Source organism: Camellia sinensis, chromosome 7 (assembly GCF_055761805.1).
Source record: "Camellia sinensis isolate YWXY chromosome 7, ASM5576180v1, whole genome shotgun sequence".
Classification (NCBI taxonomy): domain Eukaryota; kingdom Viridiplantae; phylum Streptophyta; class Magnoliopsida; order Ericales; family Theaceae; genus Camellia; species Camellia sinensis.
The window spans coordinates 55,095,197-55,116,952 of NC_138967.1; the positions used below are offsets into that span (position 1 = coordinate 55,095,197).

The 21,756-nt window shown below is 39.4% G+C and overlaps 2 protein-coding genes across 3 annotated transcripts in view; one reads left to right on the forward strand and one right to left on the reverse strand.

The window, feature by feature from the left end:
* The window catches only part of RAD50 (DNA repair-recombination protein (RAD50)), a 121,943-nt gene that overhangs the window by 37,678 nt on the left and 62,509 nt on the right, over positions 1 to 21,756 (forward strand). For both annotated transcript variants that reach the window (XR_014335337.1, XM_082877962.1), the window contains exons 6-8: positions 13,370 to 13,598; positions 13,807 to 13,985; positions 14,079 to 14,249. Coding sequence is in view for 1 of the 2 variants with exons in the window: in XM_082877962.1 (XP_082734088.1) it covers positions 13,370 to 13,598; positions 13,807 to 13,985; positions 14,079 to 14,249 (579 nt within the window). In the remaining variant the exon portion in view is untranslated. The remainder of the gene's footprint in view (positions 1 to 13,369; positions 13,599 to 13,806; positions 13,986 to 14,078; positions 14,250 to 21,756) is intronic.
* Positions 10,909 to 12,400, reverse strand: LOC114316348 (zinc finger CCCH domain-containing protein 56-like). Its single transcript, XM_082877964.1, has one exon. It carries the CDS (start codon positions 12,211 to 12,213, stop codon positions 10,924 to 10,926), a length of 1,290 nt encoding a protein of 429 aa, XP_082734090.1. The 5' UTR covers positions 12,214 to 12,400; the 3' UTR covers positions 10,909 to 10,923.

Consider the following 21,756-nt stretch of genomic DNA (forward strand, 5'->3'; position numbering starts at 1 on the left):
TTTCAGTCTGGTTTGGTTTCCACCGCCTCCGCATTGGTTTATATCGACACTGACGACGCGGCCGACACGCCGTTCTGTCGCTCACGTGCCTCGCCGCGTCTCCGGCTCACCTTTTGATGGCTTGATGCTTTCTGTCGGGCACGACTTTTGATGAAGTGGGCGCGCCTTTTGAGGGCGCAACTTTTGATGGCACGCCTTTTTATGGATTGGGCACGCCTTTTGATGGCACGCCTTTTGACAGATTGGGCACACCTTTTGAGGGTGTGACTTTTTAGGGGTCCGACAAGATTCTGTAAACTGTCCCGACATTGATTCCGGTTAGCTCCTTCATGGGTCCGACAAGACTCCGTAAACTGTCACAACAACTGTCACAACACCTTTTGAGGGTGCGACTTTTTAGGGGTCCGACAAGACTCTGTAAACTGTCCCGACATTGATTCCGGTTAGCTCCTTCATGGGTCCGACAAGACTCTGTAAACTGTCATAACAACTGTCACAACATTGTCTGCTACAACGGTCCGACATGACCCCATAAACTGTCTTCACCATCGGTCTGACACGACCATACAGTGTCTCCTATCCTCTTTTCTTTTATGTATTCGTCTATTTTCTTGTTTTGTTACTCTCTCCAAACTCAAGTTGGCTAGTTCCTATCCCCCTTGAGTTTGCGGGGGGCTGTTAAAACCTATCACCTACTTCACCCACTTAAACCTACTCCACTAAACCTAACCCACTACACCACTACCACCTCACCTACTCCACTATACCTAACCCACTACACCACTACCACCTCCACTTCACCTACTCCTTACCTACTACACACTCACCCTCTTCTATATATAGGAATCATGAATCATTGTAATAAATAGAACATTATATCAATCAATAATACATCAATATATACATAATTGATTCTCTATCTCTTTCCCTATACATTAATTTTTTACATTTTATATATTTATTATATGTTTTATATATGAATATACCATTCAAAGATAATAAAAAATACAATATGACACTAATCCCTATAAATTTATATAGTTTTTGTTTTATTATTGTATCTTAAGTTGTTTGGTTCATACTTATAATTAGCTTCACATGTGTCTAATCGATAGATACGTGTGTTTAAGAGATATACACGTATGTCCTCCAAGTGTCTGGAGAGTGTTCGGGTTTTTAAAACATAGGATACGTTTTGAAGAGTGTTGGACACGTGTCGGAGAAATGTCCAAAGAGTGTCAGTATCCGACACGAACACGACACGGATACATTAACTTTTTAAAAGTGTCCGTGCTTCTTAGTTGTATGGGAAGCGACATGGGAACAAAACTTGCTTCATTTTCAGTAGCATCTTCACTCTCTTACAAGGTCATCCTCATCATCATAATGTTCTAAGATTGGAACTCCCTCTTATTCACAAACATCAACTTCCTCTTCATATTCACAAGCATCAAATTCCTCATAATCCGGTTCTATGTTACTTGGAACATGAAACGGGAACAGGAACGCAATATGCCACATGTTTTAAATTATGATACGATAGGGGTAGACTTCTATAGTTTACATTACAAGAATTTAAGATACTTCTAGTCTAGAGAATTTTTTTTTTTAACTTTTAGACATCTAATAAAATGTAGCGCTTTTTTTTTTTTTTTCAAATATCATATAGCAACACATTTCTACGAGCATTATAACCTATTTTTGACATTTTTTTATATCAAAATTTCACTCACCTTATATTTTAGTTCATTATTTTTGAATTTTGATTTTTTTTTTAATTTTTTATTAGAAAACTCCTAATGGAATCCTAAGGAAATATATTGGGAAGGAACTTTTGGAATCCCTTTGAATCACTAAATTTACTGCTTTGGAATGAAAGTGTACCAGGTTTTAGAACATGCATTCCAAAACGTAATTCGCTAGGGTGTCAACATTTTTTGGTAACGCAGATATGGTTCCCCTTCACTTGGCGGGTCGTCAAAAATGGAAACATCTTGGTTACAACTTGGTTGGCAACATCTTGATCACAACTTGGTTTCATCTCTTCTCCACTGAAAATGGAAACATTACCATCATCATAGCTTTGTGGCTTAGTCTCCTCACTAAAGAGTACTTGTTGACGCTCACCATCAAAAGACTCCTTCATTCCTACACTAGTTGCATAACCATCTTGGATATAGTTATAGAATGGTTGGCCAAATTCAAAGATGCCTTGGTAACGATGCACAAATTTTGAAGCACATCCTCTGTTGTGGGTCTCCCAACAAAGGTTGTATGTGAGTGAATGGTGAGAATTGCTCACGAAGCTTCTTTTTCATTTTCCTCCACTCTCTAACCTTTTCTTTGCCTACCAATTTGTAATTGTTTTCACCAATCGGAGGCACTAACTTTAAGCCATTGAGAGATGAATTTCACCTTCCTTTCAGCACATCATGATACTCCAAAAGACTCTCAATCTTGTTCAACCATTCTTCAAACACATTTGAGAAATGGCTCCCATGGAACTTGGGAAGCACAAAATCTTTGACAATGTTTACCTGTTTAGATTCAAAATCATGTAGAAATGTTCTTCACCAATGCAAAACACCAAGAATTTGATGATCCTTGGTTCAGTCACTACCTTCGGTGAGAAATTGAAATTGTTGCATTCTCTCAATCAAGGTAGAAACTTGTTCACTCAACTTTTCGATCTCATTCTGTTCATTTCGGCTTATCATTGTTCCTTCCAAGCCAGCATTCTCTCGGTTTCGCCACCCAAAGTCGTAGCAAATTTCCTACCTTGGCCTACCTATCGACCTGTACCTCATTGAGCTATCAAGTCACAATCAACAAAAATTTAAAATATTGGTCACAAATGCAACATTGGTCAGTATAAACAAGCCGCCAAAAACACTTAGTCAACCAGCACTTGTCAGAAGCAACACAGAGAAATCACCAAATTAACTCATAGACGGACTCAGTAAGTACAAATAGAAGATTGCAAGTCCAGCAAAATCAATACAGATCCGAGTCAAATTGAGAATCAAAATCAGAAGGCTAACCAGATGAGATCAGATCAAAGATGAGAAGCAAGGATCAGAATCGCATTGCAGAATCAAAGACCAGAACCATAGTTCAGAATTGATGAGTAGAACCATAACTTGAAAGACAAAACCAGTTGCAGAGTCAAAGCACAACAAAGTCAAGATCGAATTAAGATCTCTCTCTGAATTCTCTGATCAAGTCGAAGCAATTGGTTGATTCAAAATCTTACTTTTCATTCCTGCTAGGGTTCGAGTCTAGGTCTAGGTGAAAACATCAAGTTGTGAAGTCGAATGATTGAGGTCGAGTTGCAATTCAATCATATAGACCTTCAGGTGAGCTCAACATAGATCTTTGAAGTCATGTAAAGGGAGCAAAGTCGAAGTTGAACTTCAAAGTCAAGTGGAGAACCAGATTCGCGACTGTAACCCAAGGTTTCGAATCACAATTGAAGTTTGGACTCAAATCGAATTTGAATCTTAACCGGGGGGGTTGATTCGAATTCGGATCTCAACCAGGAAGTGGATTCGAGTTTAGATCTGAACCATGGCTTCGGATCAAGGAAAACTGTCAACTAGGGTTTTAGATTTCAAGATCGAATCTCAAAACGTGATGGCAGATCGCAACTCGAACTGGAGATCTTTTACAAATGCAACATGCAAAGCTCAACCATGGCTCAAGAACTCTACTCAAATTATAGGTAAGCTGCATGACAAATCGTAATTCACAAATGTGTTATACCGAATAAGAATTGAATAGCACCAAATAGAAATTATGTCGTATGAGGAAGTCGAATCTCAACTATAGTTAGGGTTCAAAAATCAAGTTTGCTATTGCCTTCAATTCATTCAATTGATATATGAATTATAATCTGAACTTGAAGCGCTAATACCAAAGCTCTATTACAATATCAAAATATCATCAAAACCGACTACCAAAGACCTTAACCACCTATTTATAGGCTATTGCCAACTAAGCAACCTAAAAACGTAACAACCATACTAATTTTAACTTCATCAGTAGGATTTTTGGAGGGCTCTCTAATGGTGGTATCCCATCTATTATATGTAGTTGATACAATGATCCTTTGCAGTATTGATTTGGTATTGTTGGGCACCTTTGATGTGCCTTACGCTTTGAGGTTGTCTTTGGTCTGAAGTTAAATTTGAAAAAATTGGAAAAACCGCAGATGGCATACGATTGGTAATAGTGCAAGCAGTGAGCATAACATCACCCCAGAAATGTTTGGTAACTTATTTGTTAAACAATAAGGTATGGACAACATCTAATAAATGGCGATGTTTTCTTTAAGCAACGCCATTTTGCTGAGAGGTGTGAGCATCTATGTTATACCGACTTGACACTTTGGGGCGAAGTACCTCGTGTCGACACGACATGACTCGGGTGTGGGTGTGGGTTCTATGTCGGATTGGCCTCTTCTCTCTCGGATGTGACTAATCAAAAAGGAAGAAGAAGGTTGAGATACTTACATTGATGTATGGGTTCAAGATCTTGATCGTGTCTTTCGATCTTCTTCTCTGTCTTGATCTCCTTTTCTCTCTCTATCACAATCTCCTCCTCTCTCTCGATATCTCTCTCGATCGTGCTATGCGTGTGTGAGAGAAGAGAAAAGACAGACTCCATCGTGTTGCGGTGCGTGTGAGAGAGAAGCAAAGAGAAGGACAGACTGCATCGTGCTGCTACTGTGTCTTTCGATATGCTTGTTTGTATCAAAGCTACTGTTGCTGCTGCTTTTGTTTGTATCAAAGCTGCTGTTGCTGCTGCTGCTACTTTTGTTTGTATCAAACCCTAATGGTTTGGACCAAATAAACAAATAAAAAGCTTGGGCCTATTGGCTAGTTAATATCCTAATGGACTGGACCCAAATAAATAAATAAAAAGTTTAGGCACTGGTTTGTATCATAATAATTAATATTATAAACCATTATGGGTTGGACCCAAAAAAATAAAGAAAAAGTTTGGATCTATTGGTTGGTTTATATCATAATAAACCCTAATGGATTGGTTCCAAATAAATAAATAAATAAAATATTTGGGCCTATTTATAAACTCTGTTCAACAATAACATGGGTTATTCTATGACTTATCCATATGTTTGATCCTATTTTAAAAAAAAAATTGTTGGGTCAACTTTTTTTAACTCATTTTCATATAATAAATTTATTTAAAAAATAACTATTTAACTCATCTTTATATAATAAATATATTTAAAAAATAACTATTTGACGTATCCATGTACCCGTATCCACATTTGGATCCACCACGCATCCTCAATTTTTAGTTTTGAAGTATCCGACCCCCATATTCGCACCCACACCAGATACCCACAACCGACTCCGTATAACGTAGCTGAGCATAATTCATTTGATGAATAATGCCATGATCATGTACTCTAAAGTATTATCAGATTGAAAGACTTTAATATATTTGCCAAATCGGGTAACAATTTCATTATAGAACTTTAAAATGACATGGGTTAACTCAAGCCTCTGTTTCATTAAAAACAACCATGTCATCTGAGAGTAGTTATCAACGAAAATAACAAAATAAGAAGTTGGAGTACGAGAAGGACTTCATATGTCTATGTGGATTATATCAAAAGACACATACTCATGACTAACACTAGAAATAGAACTATGATGATATTTTCTAAACTGACAAGCTTCACACTTGAGATTAGATATATGATTCAAACTAGGTATTGCTAACTTAAGTTTCGCCATTGATAGATGACCCAAGTGAAAATGCCACTAAAGTGGAGAGATAGCGCTTAAAGTGGACAAAGTGCTAGGAGGAGAGCAATCAGGATCCAAATATTATAAGCCATATTTCTCATGCCCTGTATTAATCATCTTCTTAGTCTTGAGGTCCTACAGGCCATGGGACCCATGAATAGGAACAATAGTATGTGTAATAGGCTACAAAGTAGTGAAAAGAGATGGATTACCATAAATATGAGAACTAGCACCAGAATTGAGGAGACAAGCTTGGGGGGACGTTGCCTTACATGCGATATTACTTGAACTACCTAAGGTGGCAACAGAAGATGAGGGTAGAGTAGCATGAAGGGAATTGACAAGCTCAGTAAGCTCGTTAATATGAGCAGTGAGTGCATCATGAGCATCAGAAGGAGTTAGCGCCTGCTAAAAAGGAGAACCCTTATCCACCACTTGATCCACAGGCTATGTTTGGCATGAAGGTTTGGGTTAAGTTGGGGCTATTTTAGCCACAAAAAGACAAAATATGTTTTTTAGCCCAATAAGACAAAATGTCACATCCGAACTATAATCATTTCATTTTTTCTTTCATAAAAGTCAAAAAAGTCAAAAAAACCTATCCCAAACGAGACTTTTTAGCCCCAGGCTAAAATAGTTAAAATGTTAAAAAGCCAACCCACATCTCAAATGAAGGCATAGTCTGGCTTACCATACTATTTCCAACACCAAGGTTCAGTATGGCTAGTGGAACCACAATGATCACACTTCTTATTACCACGAGACCTCTGTTATCAGAATTTTACAATTCACGATTCGATTAGCAATTTTTGCAAAATTGATACAAATCTGTGTGAATTTGTTTTGGAAGCGAATCTCTACTGAATCGTATGATTCATAATTATTTCAAGATTCAATTCACTTTTTATGACTCATGCAATTCTTGAAACTCTCATGTTCGATATATTTCGATAATCACCTTCAATATGAATTATTTATTGCTATTTTATTGAAATAAATATACTTCAATATTACATGGGTGAGATCAGTTAAACCTAATGGTTCTGCACATTTTGTAATTTTTTTAAAATACTTTTTTTGAACATTAATCATATATACTATGTTTTGGAATAAAAGATTCCAATTAATTTTTTCTTATTATTGGGTCATTGCTACTTGTAAAGGTATGTATGCTTATAAAATATCAACATTATTGTTAAGTTATTGTTACTTGTAAAATGAGAGTTTGTCTTTGTTTACTTTATTATTAAAAATGGTTGATACGCAATATCTAAAAAATGGAAAAAGGTAAGATGGTGCTCTCACATGGGAACCTGTGTTAACTTCTTATTTATTAGACTACGCATGATCATCATTCGAAACAACATTTTTATTGATTTAAGTCTAATAGTTTGTATTTATAAGATATATTACCATCCAAATGTGTATATCTACATTACACGGACTCTTTGAAATTTTGGAGGTACCTGTGTCGACATGACATGACACGGGTGCGAGTGTGGGTGCGGGATACAACCGGGATACGGCTCCTTCGAAAGGGATACGGAAGAAGAAACAATAGAGGAGAGAGCAAGGAGAGAACTTGGTCATCGACTTCAATCTGACTTGGTTGCAGAGTTGATTGATCGATCTGCGAAGTTGATCGATCTGCGAAGCTTGATTTGCGAAGTTGATCTACTGTGTTCCTTCGTCTTCCCCTTTGAGATCTCTCTCTCTCTCTCTCTCTTGATCAGTCTCTGTCTCTTCTTTTTAATATAATTTGATTTATTTATAATATAAATTATATTAATATAATATTATTCATATTGTATAGTATTATTTACCCAAAAAAATATTATATTATATAATATAATATATAATAAATAACATAATTTTTATGACTAAAATTAAAATAATTTATTTTATCACATATAATATAATTTATTTTATGTCTAAAATAATTTTTATTTATTATTTATTTTTTTTAATAAAATTTGTTATTCCTTAACTTTTTTTAAACTCATCTTCATATAATAAATATATTTAAAAACAACTATTTAACATATCCCCGTACCCATATCCTAATTCGGATCCATATCCACGTATCCTTAATTTTTAATTTTAAAGTGTCCGACCCCTAGATATAAACCCGCAACCAAGTCCGTTTAACGTAGGTGTATATATATTTTTCTAAGTAATTTAGAAAAAGTTACGAATCTTTACGATTCATGATTTTATTCACGATTTGACAACTATGCACGAGACGTGTAACCACTACTACGAGAGCTACCCCCACGAGTGCCACTATAAGAACCTGCACCTCATGACATATTCCCACGAGCACTATGAGAACCACAGTTACCAGATCCACCATGGAAATCACCACAATTAGTACCACGGCTGCCACTACTAGAAACCAAAGCAGAAGAAGTGAGAGATGAGGTAGTGAAGCTTTGCCCTAATGAGGAACGTAATAAGTGGGAGTAGACATTAGCAGCTGTAGGCAAAGTCTCACTAGCAAGAATTTAATCCTCAGTGCCCCATAAGTCAGAATCCAAGTAAGAAAGTAATGATGCAATGATAAACTCTACTCAATTTAGCTTTTGCTGTTCTAAATCAGTAGTAAAGGGTTGGTGCTGCTAGAGTTGATCCCACAATTTCTTAAAGTGTGTTGTGATATTCAGACAACGAATGGCCATACTACTTTGTGGCAAAAATTCTGTCATACGATTCATACACACGAGAAACATTACTTCGATGGGAAAAAGACTCAGCAAGAGAGTCCCAAATCTGTTTTGTTGTAGATGAAATTTGGTTGTGATATGCTTATATTGAAGGTGAAGAGTTGCTAGAATCCAGAAAATATGTTGTTGCTTGAATTTGAAAGAGTAACTGATTGAGTTCTGTGGTGTTGAAGGCCTATAGGGTAGGATGATGGCTGGGGTTCTAGTGGGGAGTTAGGTTGGATATATGATGAATATAGAGTCAGGTTACAATCACAGCTAAAATCCCTTATGCATAAGATGTGGGGTTTGGGTTGCATGGCACAATTGGTTGAGAGCTCTTAAACTACTCATAAATTTGGTAATTGATCTCTGTTGGATTCAAAGAGCATGTAGAGATTTATATAGGCTGCTCTACATCATATGCAATCACAGCTAAAACCCCTAATGCAATCACAGCTAAAACCCCTAAGTGTGTTAGGTGAGAGTTGAATGTGGTAGGTGAATATGTTTTTTTTTTTTTTTTTTTTTGTTTGTTTGTTTGTTTGTTAAAATTGATGTATTATTGATTGATATTTATTTTGTATACAATGACTCTCCTATATATAGAAGAGAAAAACATATTCACCTACCACATTCAACTCTCACCTAACACACTTACATCTACCTACCACACTCAACTCTCACCTAACACACTCAACTCTACCTACCACACTTACAGCCCCCCTCAAACTCAAGGAGGATAGATACTAACCAACTTGAGTTTGGAGAGAGTAACAAAATAGGAAAGTAAACTGATAAATAAAATAAAACAGGATAGGAGACACGGTATGGTCGTGTCAGACCGATGTAGCAGACAGTTTATGGGGTCATGTCGGACCGTTGTAGCAGACAGTTTACAGGGTCATGTCGGACCGTTGTAGCAGACACTGTGTGGTTGTGTCAGACCGATGTAGAAGACAGTTTATGGGGTCTTGCTGGACCCTTGTAGAAACTAACCGGAATCAATGTCGGGACAGTTTACAGAGTCTGGTCGGACCCTTTGAAGGAGCTAACCGGAATCAATGTCGGGACAGTTTACAGAGTCTTGTCGGACCCCTGAAGGAGCTAACCGGAATCAGTGTCGGGACAGTTTACAGAGTCTTGTCGGACCCCTAAAAAGTCGCACCCTCAAAAGGTGTGCCCAATTTTTCAAAAAGGCGTGCCATCAAAAGACGTGCCCAATCCATAAAAAGGCGTGCCATCAAAAGGCGTGCCTATCAAAAGGAGCGCCCACGTTGTCGGCGAGCGCCGAGAGGCGCATGATGCGCGTGTCTGCCTCGGCTATTTAACCAAGGTTAAGGCGGAGGCTGTGCAAACCAGTCTGAAACCGTCGAAAATCCTTTGAAAAAACTCTTCTGTTTCTGAGAAAGAGATTCTGGAACACTCTGTTGCCATTCTGTAACCAACCCTTCTCTGAAACACTCAGCAACCCATAACATGGCCTCGTCTTCCCGTTCAGCTACCCAGAATATGGCCTCTTCGTCCCGTGGTCTGCTCACTCTCTTTCCCGACCTCAACGAGTCAACAAGAGAGATAACTGGTGCGGTGGCCAGTGAACCTCAACCAAGCGCCTCTGGTTTTGCTCCGTTGAACTTTCCGATGCGGTCGATGGAGCAAAAAATGGCGGTGCAAACTGATATTGAGGCCAATTAGTATACTTTGAAGTCATGTGTGGAGACCATGACGGCGTTCACAAACCTGTCGCACCAGCTGCAGAGTAGGACAAATGAGGTGCAGCAGTTAAACGCCCAGCTGGCTCTGCTCCAACGCATGTATAAGGATGCGCGAGCAGAGATAAGTGTGCTAAAGGCGGAAAATAAGGAGCTGAAGCGGAAGGCCACCGTTATGTTCCGATTTGGAGGTCCGCCATATGCTGTAGTGGAGGAGCAGGGAGGAGTGATCGTGCCCAGTGGAGTGGGAAACACGGAGGCAACACCGTCAAGGGCCGCCCAGGACGGAGGCAAGAAGAAAAGACCGGCGGAATAGGCGAAGAAGTGAGGTCGGTGGGTGGCCGTTTGCAGAAAAGAAAACAAATCTTTTGGTGTTGTGGTTTGATTTTTTGTTGCTGTTGTTGTTGTTGTTGTTGTTTTTTTTTTTTTTTTTTTTTTTTTGTGTAAAATTGTGATCGGGGTTGATCCCTGAGATGAATAAATTATGGTTTGATGTGCAAAGCTATATGGTATGAATGAAATTTGAAAAAGATTAAAAATAATGTGAAAGAAAAATAAAGAAAGAAATAATAAAAAATATATTTGAAATCAAAATGAAAGATGGGGAAATAAGGAAAGTGGTTTGGAGAAAATAAATAAAAATAATGGATTGTGAAATCAAACGGAGGAGAGAGAGGGGACAAGCCCATGTGAGGGAAAGAGGGGTTTAAAGAAAGTGAGGGAGTGGGTTGATTAAAAAACAAGGATTGTGGGTTTGAAAGTGGAAAGATGAGAGAGAGAGAGAGAGAGAGTGAATTTGTTAAGATGTGTCTGCGAGAAGCATGACATATCATTCAAAAGCTGCTGTTGCTGAACTTCAAATTCTAGGAGCATGTCAAGCTCCTCAGCGGGGATGTCCCTGGCGTTAAGAGATGATCTCAGACGGCTTGTCTGTAAATTGATTCCTGGCAAATGTAAAGTGGGGATATTTGGCTGTGGCCAAGCCATAGATGGGTGCGTAATAGTATTCCCAGAAGGGGACATGAGTGGATTGAAAGGAGAAGGTGCCATGCCACCAACTGCTAACGGAGAACCAGGCAAAAGACTCAATGTTGCAGCCATATCCATGAAAGTAGCAGCAGAAGTGGATGATCGGGGGGATGGAACAGCAGATCCTGTAGACATGTATAGTGGCCGAAGTTCCTCAGATGTGTGAGCAGAGAAGCAAACCCTGCGGGAGCAACCTGTGCCATCTTTGCAGAGTCTGGTCCTGTATTGTGCTGGGTGTAGCCAGCACTCAAAAACCCCATGAGCATACTCACACAAGTCCCCACGTCTGCATTGCCCCTTACGAAAATCTGGACAAGGCACACAACTGTAATGAAACTTCCTTGGATCTCTTCTTCGGGCATTCTCACCCGGATGAACAAAAGGGCACTCAGTCCAATCATGAGAATACGCTCGAGAACAAGGCCAGATCTTAAATGAGAACATCCGAAATTCATCAGTGGAATATGCACTGTTCTTGATGTTTGGAAGAGAAGGATCAACCGGGTATTCTTTCCTCTCCGGTGGAGAGGATGCTCGGGTATCACTCAACCTAAAATTATTTAGTGATGATGCTGAATCCACAGCAGAAGACAAGGGACCATTTTCTGGAGACGATAAGTGTGATGACGAATTCGATTTCTCACCACCAAAGGATACCTTAATGTCCGGTAGATGAACAGAATCATCATTCCTGAGGAGCCTTTCAAGGGTATCTTTCAAGTCAGGAAACTTTGAAGGAGCGACAATAACATCAATAGGTCTATGGCCATTGCCATCAGTTAAATTGCGATCTGCACCAGCAAGTAACAACATCTGTACAACATCAACAGCATTGACAGATCCACTAGATGCAGCACAGTGAAGGGCAGTGCTCTTATCTGGGCCACAGGAAAGATTTACATCTGCCTCGGATAAAGAGAGTATTAGTTTTACAACATCAACACTGCCATACATGGCAGCAACCATTAACGGGGTTCGATTCTCGAGTACCATCTGTTTTGCTGCAGTGGTTATTGGCGGTGATTGGAGAGGAGGTATGTGTTGGAGGTTTCAATTGGTTGAGGTCTGGCGGGCGGTTAAGGCAAAGTTGCCGCCCGCCAGAAGGCGAAGAGCACCAAGAGCTTAACCTATAGCTCTGATACCATGTTAAAATTGATGTATTATTGATTGATATTTATTTTGTATACAATGACTCTCCTATATATAGAAGAGAAAAACATATTCACCTACCACATTCAACTCTCACCTAACACACTTACATCTACCTACCACACTCAACTCTCACCTAACACACTCAACTCTACCTACCACACTTACAGCATCATACGCGAGGTTTGAGTTGCATGGCATACTTGTAACTTTGGTAGATGATCTCCAATGGATTCAACATGTTCAGATATATATAGGCTGCTCTCCTTAGTAACTTCCTGAGGCTGAAAACCAGCATTAGAAACAACATATTTTGAACTGAAGTATAAAACTTATCTAAAGGCACTGAAGGTGGCTGGCTGCAGATGAAGGCCTGTTAGCATGAAAGCAAGGTCTTCATATGGTCCTCAGTTCTCTGGACCTTGGGGGCATTTTTTTAGCCCTTTATGCAACTCTAAAGGATACTATAACAAGTCTCTATCAGTTGCTTTTATTAACAGTCCTGGGGATCATAGTTTTGGAATTCTATCCAAGCTTCGATTGTAGAAACCCCTTCATTTTAGTTCTCTAGTTTTGCAACTTAGTTGATTGTAGAAACCTCTTCATTTTAGTTCACTAGTTTTGCAACTTAGTTGGATTAACTATCCACTTAGCATTATCTTCTATGACTCTGCACACAAATGTGAGGAAGTGGACATGAACAACTTTCTGTCTCATTAATATTAATTTGTATTCTAAGCATAAAGGTTGAATCATTAAGTTCTGGGCAGCTCAAGGTTTTTCAAGTACTTTATTTTTGGCTTTCTTCTTCCTCTCTCCCCTCCCCCCCCCCCCCCCCCTCCAAAAAAAAAAAAAAAAAAAAAAAGAAGGGAAAAAGAGAAGATTAACGGGATGCTCAAAATAGTATTTTGAAAGCAAAGACAAATGATTTTCTTTTCAATTGAAGGAAAATAGTTTTTGCCAACTTATCATTCTCATTGATTTGGGGTTGTTCATACAGCTTCGGGAAAGCATATCTCAGGATCAAGAGAAAACAGAAGCATTAAAAAGTCAAATACAGGAGCTGGAAAGAAACATTCAAAATGTGGATGCTAAGATCCAACACAATGAAGTAACATTAAAAGATTTGCGAAAGCTTGAGGATCAGATATCAACCAAGACTGCTAAGAGAAGCACTTTGTTCGAGGAAAAGGAGAAACAATTTGCAGCTCTTGCTGAGGAGAATCAAGGTCTGCTAAACAATTGAATTATTATGTTAATTTCACCATACTAGTCTCAATTATTATGTCATTTCACCATACTTGTCTCTTTGTATGGTGCTGATGCTTATCATCTGAATTTTCATTTCTATGGGCACTCTCTACTTGTTGTGTACAGCAACCATTATTTAAATCTTCAATTTAACTGTTCTTACTTAATTATCATATTATTTGCCAGACACGGATGAACAGTTGGAGGAATGGAAAATCAAGTTTGATGTAAAGATTACAGAATCAGAATATAAAATTAACAAGTGGGAGAGGGAAGTGAATGACACAGAGACAAAAAGTTCTTTGCTTAGGAAGAAAATTAATGAATATATCTGGGATATCAGCAAGCTTCAAACTGAGGCAGAAGTAATTTTCTAGAATCTAAGCGCATTTTGGTAACTACAAGAGATCCAATAGATATGGCATTTTTTACTAATTGGATCTTATTTTTGGCTCCAGGCCCATGTCTCCTTGTGTAATGAAAGAGATTCAATGATTCAAAATCTTTTTGCAAGGCATAATTTAGGGTCTGTTCCAAGTACTTCATTGAGCAATGAAGTTGCTTTGAACCTCACAAATCGCATAAAATCAAGGCTAATGGATCTTGATAGGGACTTGGAAGATAAAAAGGTGATGATTATTTTGTTTTAGCTAGTTGTTTCCTTTTTTTCCGAAAATATGTAGAGGCTGAAGGTTATCTCCAGTTATAAAAACTGCTTTTGCTAGCTGGAAAGTCTTTTATTCTTCTACTTGATGGTTATTGATGCTTACAGTAATCCATGTATTCATCATATATATTTTTTCCCCTTAAATATATATGTGTATGAAAGTCTTCTAGATATCAAATATTTATGTATATGTATATAATATTTTGTTTTTCGTGGTTTAGGTGGAAGTTGAGGTTCAAGTCTTTGTTGGCTTGAATTCAAGTGCTGCATTATCAAATTTTCATTCCTTTTTTCCCATTTAAAATGCCTTCTTTTTTACTGTCTTTCACTTATCCCTGCTGAATTTTGAAGTTATTTGCTCATGTATTTACCTTTGGATTCATGCTAGTTCTATTTCCAGCTTATGCACCAAAAGTAGTATAAAAATTTCTTTGCCCGATCTTATGTAGTTATCGTTGGTGTTTTTATGCTGGAAAGGGAATTTAATCAAGCATTTTAGGATGTCCCACTGTCAGCTTTAATGAGTTGGGGACTTTAATTCTTGGGCATTGTGGTTGGGAAAGTAAAATCAGCGTTAAATTGGCTGAGATTTACAGCTGCTTTGGGACTAAAAGCAAAAAGGTTAAACTTGCTGTTTTTTTGTGGACAAAGAGGATTGTTCGAGGCCTTCTAGGATTGTCACGTAGAAGAGTTTAATAGAAAGTAAAATTTAAGTGTTATCAGTCAAAACTTATATAAATGTTTCTGCAAGGCTAGCTTATTTAAAAGTTTTAGGCTCTCCTACTATTTTAAGATTTTCCAAATTTTTATTTGGAAAGATTTTCCAAATCCAATTAGGTCAAATATATTCCAAATAAGAAAAGGACTTAGGATTTAATAATATTACCAATTACCCTAGAATCTTTTAAATTACATAAGTACCCCTTATCAAAGAAATTTACCATTTGTTCCCATCTTCTAGTATACAAATTAGGGCTGATCACCATTAGTTAGGATTGTTCAAAAATCCGAATAACTTGTCGGCTGCGGTTGTAAATCATTATTTTTCTTTGATTTTCAGTCAGATGTTGGGCTTAATAAAAAAAAATTTGCCTAACTTGACCTGACAATATATATATATACACGTACTTCAACAATTGTGTAGGATTTACTTGCTTGGGAAAATTAAACAGTAGAGGCCTCATTATTTCAGTTTTCAATATTTTTTTCATTCCAATAGTTTTATATCTTTCCAATACAAAACTTACACTCTTCCCAAGTCATAAAATTGACTTTCACCTACTCTCGTCTCCCCCCACCTCAATCTTCACGTCTTTTCTCTCTTTTCTTTCTCACTCTCTTTTAAGAGACAAAGCCATCTTTCAGTCGCTTCCTCATTTCTACTTTCCCCCCCCCTCTTTTCTCTTTCTTTCGATGGTGGTGGTGGTGGTGGTGGTGGACGAGGTCAGTAACAACGGTGGTGGTTGTGATTGCAATGGCGATGATGTTGTCTGAGCGGCATCGTGGATGATTAGTGACGGCGATGGTGATGGCGATGCCACATTACCTTGCTTCCTATGAAAGAGAAAGTTGTTGCCAAGCCAACTTTTAGTTCCAATACCTTACTTGCTTCCAAGGAGTTTTTCGAAAAGAGTTGGGATTTCAGGATTGTCTTGATTTTGGTTCTGATTGTGCACACGGTTGCTACTAAAGAAGAGGTTGATGTGACTACTCTTTTGGAAGAGTATGTCGATGTTTTTCCCTAAGAGCTTCCTTTCGATTTGCCTCCTATGCGGGACATCCAACATCATATTGATTTGGTACCCGGGTTGGTGCTTCCAAATAAACCTACTTATTGCATGTCTCCAAAGGAGAAAGAGGAGTTGCAACTACAAGTAGAAGAGCATTTGGCTAAAGGGTATATTCGGCCGAGTCTTTGTCCTTGTGGTGTTCCGGCTCTTTTGGCACCTAAGAAGGATGGTTCATGGCGTATGTGTGTGGATTGCCGAGCAATTAACAAGATCATAATCAAATATCACTTTCCAATTCCAAGATTGGATGATATATTGGATTGCCTTGCCGGTTCAAAGGTGTTTTCTAAGATTGATCTTAGAAGCGGTTATCTTCAAATCAGCATTAGGCCGGATGATGAGTGGAAAACGGCTTTTAAAAAACCTAATGGACTATTTGAGTGGCTTGTGGTGCATTCAGGCTTACTTATGTGCCAAGTACCTTTATGATGGTGATAACACAAATGTTGCAACCACTTTTGGTTGTTTGTGTAGTGGTTTACTTTGATGATATCTTGATCTATAGTTGAAGTTTGGAAGAGCATTTGTGCCACCTCTAGCAAGTCTTCAAGCTTTTGAGGCAAGAAAAGTTCTATGGCAACACCAATAAATGGACCTTTGCCGTGGATCAAGTCATTTTCTTAGGTTATGTTGTTTCTTCCTGGGTGCTAATGGACATGGAGAAGGTTAAGGCGATTGTGGAATGGCTACTCCCTCCCTCTATTAACCATGAAGTGAGGAGTTTTCATGGGTTGGCTACCTTCTATAGACGGTTTATCCGTAACTTTAGGAGCCTTGCTGCCCTTTAACCAACATTTTTCAAGCTTAAGACTTTCGAATAGAGGAAGGAAGTCGTTGATAACTTCCAACTATTTAAGAAGGTGCTTACTGAAGCTCCAATTTTGGCGCCACCGAAGTTTGACAAGACCTTTGAGCTTGATTGTGATGCCTTTGGAATGGGCATTGGAGGTGTCCTTAGCCAAGAAGGAAAGCCAATCTCCTTCTGTAGTGAAAAGTTGAACGGGGCTAAGCTCAAGTATTCAACTTATGACCTGGAGTTTTATGCCATCATCTAAGCTAACAAGCATTGGAGCTACTACCTTGCTTACAAGGAGTTCGTGCTCAACACCGATCATAAGGCCCTCAAATACATCAATAGCCAATACCATCTTAACAAAAGACATGCTAAATGGGTGGCTTCCTTGCAACAATTTATGTTTGCCTTGCGCCATAAATCGAGGGTTCTTAATAAGGTGGCCGACAGGTTGAGTAGGAGAACAAGAACGACTCTCTTGTTGAGATGAAGAATGAAGAAGTGGGTTTTGATGAGTTTTGTACATTCTATATGAGTGGTCTTTACTTCCATAAGATTTTTGATGCTTTGCAAATCCAAAGAGGGGATAGAGCTATTTATCCAAGTTACATGTTAAAGGATGGATTCCTCTTCCATGGTCTGAAGTTGTGTGTTCCTAGTTGTTCTTTGAGGACACATTTGTTGTTTGAGCATCATAAGTTGGGCTATTTTGGTAAGGACAAGACCCTTGGATTACTTCAAGATGCCTATTATTGGCTGGGCATGACCAAGGATGTGGGTAACTATGTGAAGCGGTGCCAAATTTGTCAAAGAAGTAAAGGCACTACAACTAATTCGGAATTATATATGCCTTTACCGGTGTCGGATGGTCCTTGGCAATGAATTAGTATGGACTTCGTGTTGGGTTTACGTCCTACTACCGCGGAGTGATTCTATTATGGTGATGGTGGACCGCTTCTCCAGGATGACACTTTTTATTCCTTGCAAGAAGACCATAGATGCTACCAATATCGCTAACCTCAAGTCTATAAGTTGCATGTGGTGCCTACCTTTATTGTTTTTGATAGAGATGCGAAGTTCCTTGCTCACTTTTGAAGAACCTTGTGGAAGAAATTGGTACCAATTTGAATTTTAGCACCACCTTTCATCCTCAAACTGATGATCAAGCGGAGGTGGTAAGTTGTGTTAGCATATTATATTAGCCGAAAGTTTCACTAAGGTCTGTCTGTAATCATTTTGTGCCCTCAGGGATTATCTTGTAATTGACTCTCTTGTAAACCCTAATCTTCATTTTATAAATAGAGGGTGATATTCTATCACACCCTTAAGCTGGTTACTCGAGCTTCATGGTATCAGAGCTGAACCTCTAGGGTTTCGGCTCACCCTCGTTGGTAGACCTTTACACCAACGACACTCTAGGGTTGGAAGCTTACCTGGGTGGATCATCACTCAGCCGTCGGCTCGTCTTCCTCGCCTTCCTCTGTCGTCTCCCTCACCTCGTCAGCTCGTCTTCCTCACCTCGACGATCTCCTCAGCTCGTCTTCCTCGCCTTCCTCTGTTGTCTCCCTTACCTCGTCGATCTCCTCGCCTTCCTCTGTCGATCGTCGCTCGTCGTCATCGTCCTCAGCCTCTGTCACTGTGGTATGATCTCAGCCTTGGTATATATAAATATATATATATATATCCTGATATATATATATATATATATATATATAAATATAGCCTGTTATATATCTTTATATATAAATATATGTATACATAAATAAATCAATATATATATATATAAAAAAAAAAGAAAAAAAAAAAAAGAAAAAAAGAAAATGGTTTCTTAATTTTGTTATGTCTTTATAGTGGTCATTGTGCCTGTTATCTCACTACCACCTTCCAGATTTGTGATTTCCACCAGTTTTGTTGCGGGTTTGGTAGTATTGTATCCATGACAGATTCTACCAGTGTGTCCCCTTCTTCTCAAACACCAAAGAGTGAGAGTCCCATTCTACCTACTACCATGACTGAGAACCCCAACCCTAGTCTGAAAATCACCACCTCTCTATTTAATGGTCAGAACTACCTAGCATGGTCTCAAAGTTTGACTATGTTTTTGAAAAGCAGAGGGAAAATGGGGTATGTTGATGGCAGGATACAGGCACCTAGTACCACTGACTCAGGTTATGACCAATGGGAGATTACCAACTCTTTGATTATGAGTTGGCTTATCCATTCGATGGTTCCAGAACTTGGTGATGGCTACTTGTCTATGGAGACTGCCCAGGACGTTTGGGAGGCTGTGGCTGTTACCTATTCCCGCAAAGGAAATTTTTCACAAGCATTTGAGTTGCGCCGATCTATTGAGAGCTCACTTCAGGGGGAGCAGATTGTTCTTCAGTACTTCACTTTCCTCACCAACGGCTGGAAACGCCTTGACCACCTGGAAGACTATAAATCCGTTTGCCCTGCTGATTCTGTCGGGTACAAGAAGTTCATCGCACGGGAACGGGTCTTTAAATTTTTGGCCGGCCTAAATGTGGAGTATGATCCAGTTAGGGGTCGAGTTCTGAGTATGGACACTCTTCCTTCACTTCAGGAGGCATTTGCCTATGTCCAAAATGAGGAGAGTCGTCGGTCTGCTATGATGTCCCCTGTCTCTACTGACCGTTCCGCATTACTGTCTACTCCTCGAGATGGCCTCAACCTGCCTCCTCCGTCTGCTGCTAAGGAGTCTGTATTCTGTGATTATTGCAAGAAGCCGCGGCATACTCGTGAGACGTGTTGGAAGCTTCATGGGACTCCATCCGGGGGTCGAGGTGATCGGTCTGGTTCTCGAGGAGGTCGGTCCGGCCAATCTCGAGGACGTGGTTCCTATTCCCGGGCTCATCAGTCTAGTGCCATTGATACCCTTGAGTCTAATTCTACTTCTGTTACCCAAGCTTCTGATACTGAGCTGGAGGATGCTTTGCGCCAATTGTTGGACCGCCGATCTTCTACTGCCCTCAGTACCGCTTCCTCGTCCTTTGCCCGCTCAGGTAACTTAGCATCTTCTCCTTGTGCCTTCCTGGTTCATACATCTTTGCCATGGATTATTGATTCTGGTGCCTCAGATCATATGTCTGGCTCCTCTGATCTTTTCTCTGTCTATAAGCCCTCTTCAGGTCAGGACAAAGTTAGGATTGCCGATGGTACTGTTTCTTCCATTTCTGGAAAAGGTTTAGTCCAAGTCACTCCTACCATACATCTATCTTCTGTTCTCCATGTTCCCAAGTTTTCTGTTAATCTGTTATCCTTAAGTCGTCTTACCCAGGATTTGAATTGTAGTGTGACGTTTTTTTCTGATCATTGTCTTTTTCAGGACCTTGTCACGGGGAGGACGATTGACAGTGGTAGTGCAGAAAATGGTCTCTACTTCCTAGATCAACCGGACAAACTTGCTTATTCTTTCACCACGTCTTCTACTACCCCCGTTGATTTATGGCTGTGGCATCGGCGTCTTGGGCATCCCTCATTTCATTTACTTAAGCATTTATTTCCTTCTAGTTTCGCAAATCATCATGTGTCTGACTTTCTTTGTGAGTCTTGTCAACTTGGCAAACAACATAGAGCTTCTTTTGCTCCTAGTTTGAATAAAAGTTTCGTTCCTTTTTCATTAATACATTCTGATGTTTGGGGTCCCTCTCGTGTTCTGTCTGTGAAAGGTCATCGCTGGTTTGTTACATTTATTGATGATTTTTCTCGTACTACTTGGGTGTATCTCATGAAAGATAAGAGTGAGGTTTTCTCTGTGTTTCGCACTTTTCATAAGATGATTTGTACTCAGTTTGGGGCTACTATCCAAATATTTCGTTCTGATAATGGCGGGGAATACATAGATTCTGGGTTAGGACAATATTTCTCTACTCATGGCATTATCCCCAGTCCTTTTTCTTGTCCTCTCCGGTGTCACCGTCCTCATTTCCGGGGGAGCCTTGGTGTGAAGTGAGTCCTGTGCCTCCTATGGTGGAACCAGTTCCTGTGCCTCCTATGGTGGAATCAGTTGTTCTTGCACCACCCTCTACTACTTTGCTTCCTATGGTGAAACCAGTTGTTCTTGCACCCCCCTCTTCTACTGGGACTATCGAACCCACTGTCACCAAGAATAAGGACGGGCATGTTTATGTCCGGGACATAGATAGAAAACCAGTTAACTGGATACACAGGACCGTTTCTGCTACTCCACTGACATCTCCTGCTTCTGATGAGAGTCTGGGTAACTTTGAATCTCTTGAGTCCATTGATCTTGATGTTCCTATTGCCAAGAGGAAGGGTGTGAGATCTTGTACTCAACATCCTATCTCACAGTTTGTATCATACTCTCATTTGTCATCCTCATATAGAGCATTTGTGTCCAATATTTCCTCTGTTAGCATTCCTAACCATTTTCAGGATGCTCTTGCTACCTCTGAGTGGAAACTAGCCATGATTGAGGAAATGAAAGCACTTAGGAAGAATGACACTTGGGAATTGACTGAGTTACCTACGGGCAAGCGACCTGTGGGATGTAAATGGGTATATACTGTGAAACACAAAGCAGATGGGTCTATTGAGCGTTGCAAGGCAAGACTTGTGGCAAAAGGGTTTACTCAGACATATGGCATTGATTATCAGGAGACCTTCGCACCAGTGGCTAAAATGAATTCAGTCAGAGTACTTCTCTCTCTAGCAACTAATCTAGATTGGCCACTTTATCAATTTGATGTCAAGAATGCTTTTCTCCATGGTGACCTCGAAAAAGAAGTATATATGGACATTCCTCCGGGTTTTGAGGATCATCAAACAGAAGGCAAAGTATGCAAACTCCGGAAGTCATTATATGGTCTCAAACAGTCTCCAAGGGCTTGGTTTGAGAGATTCAC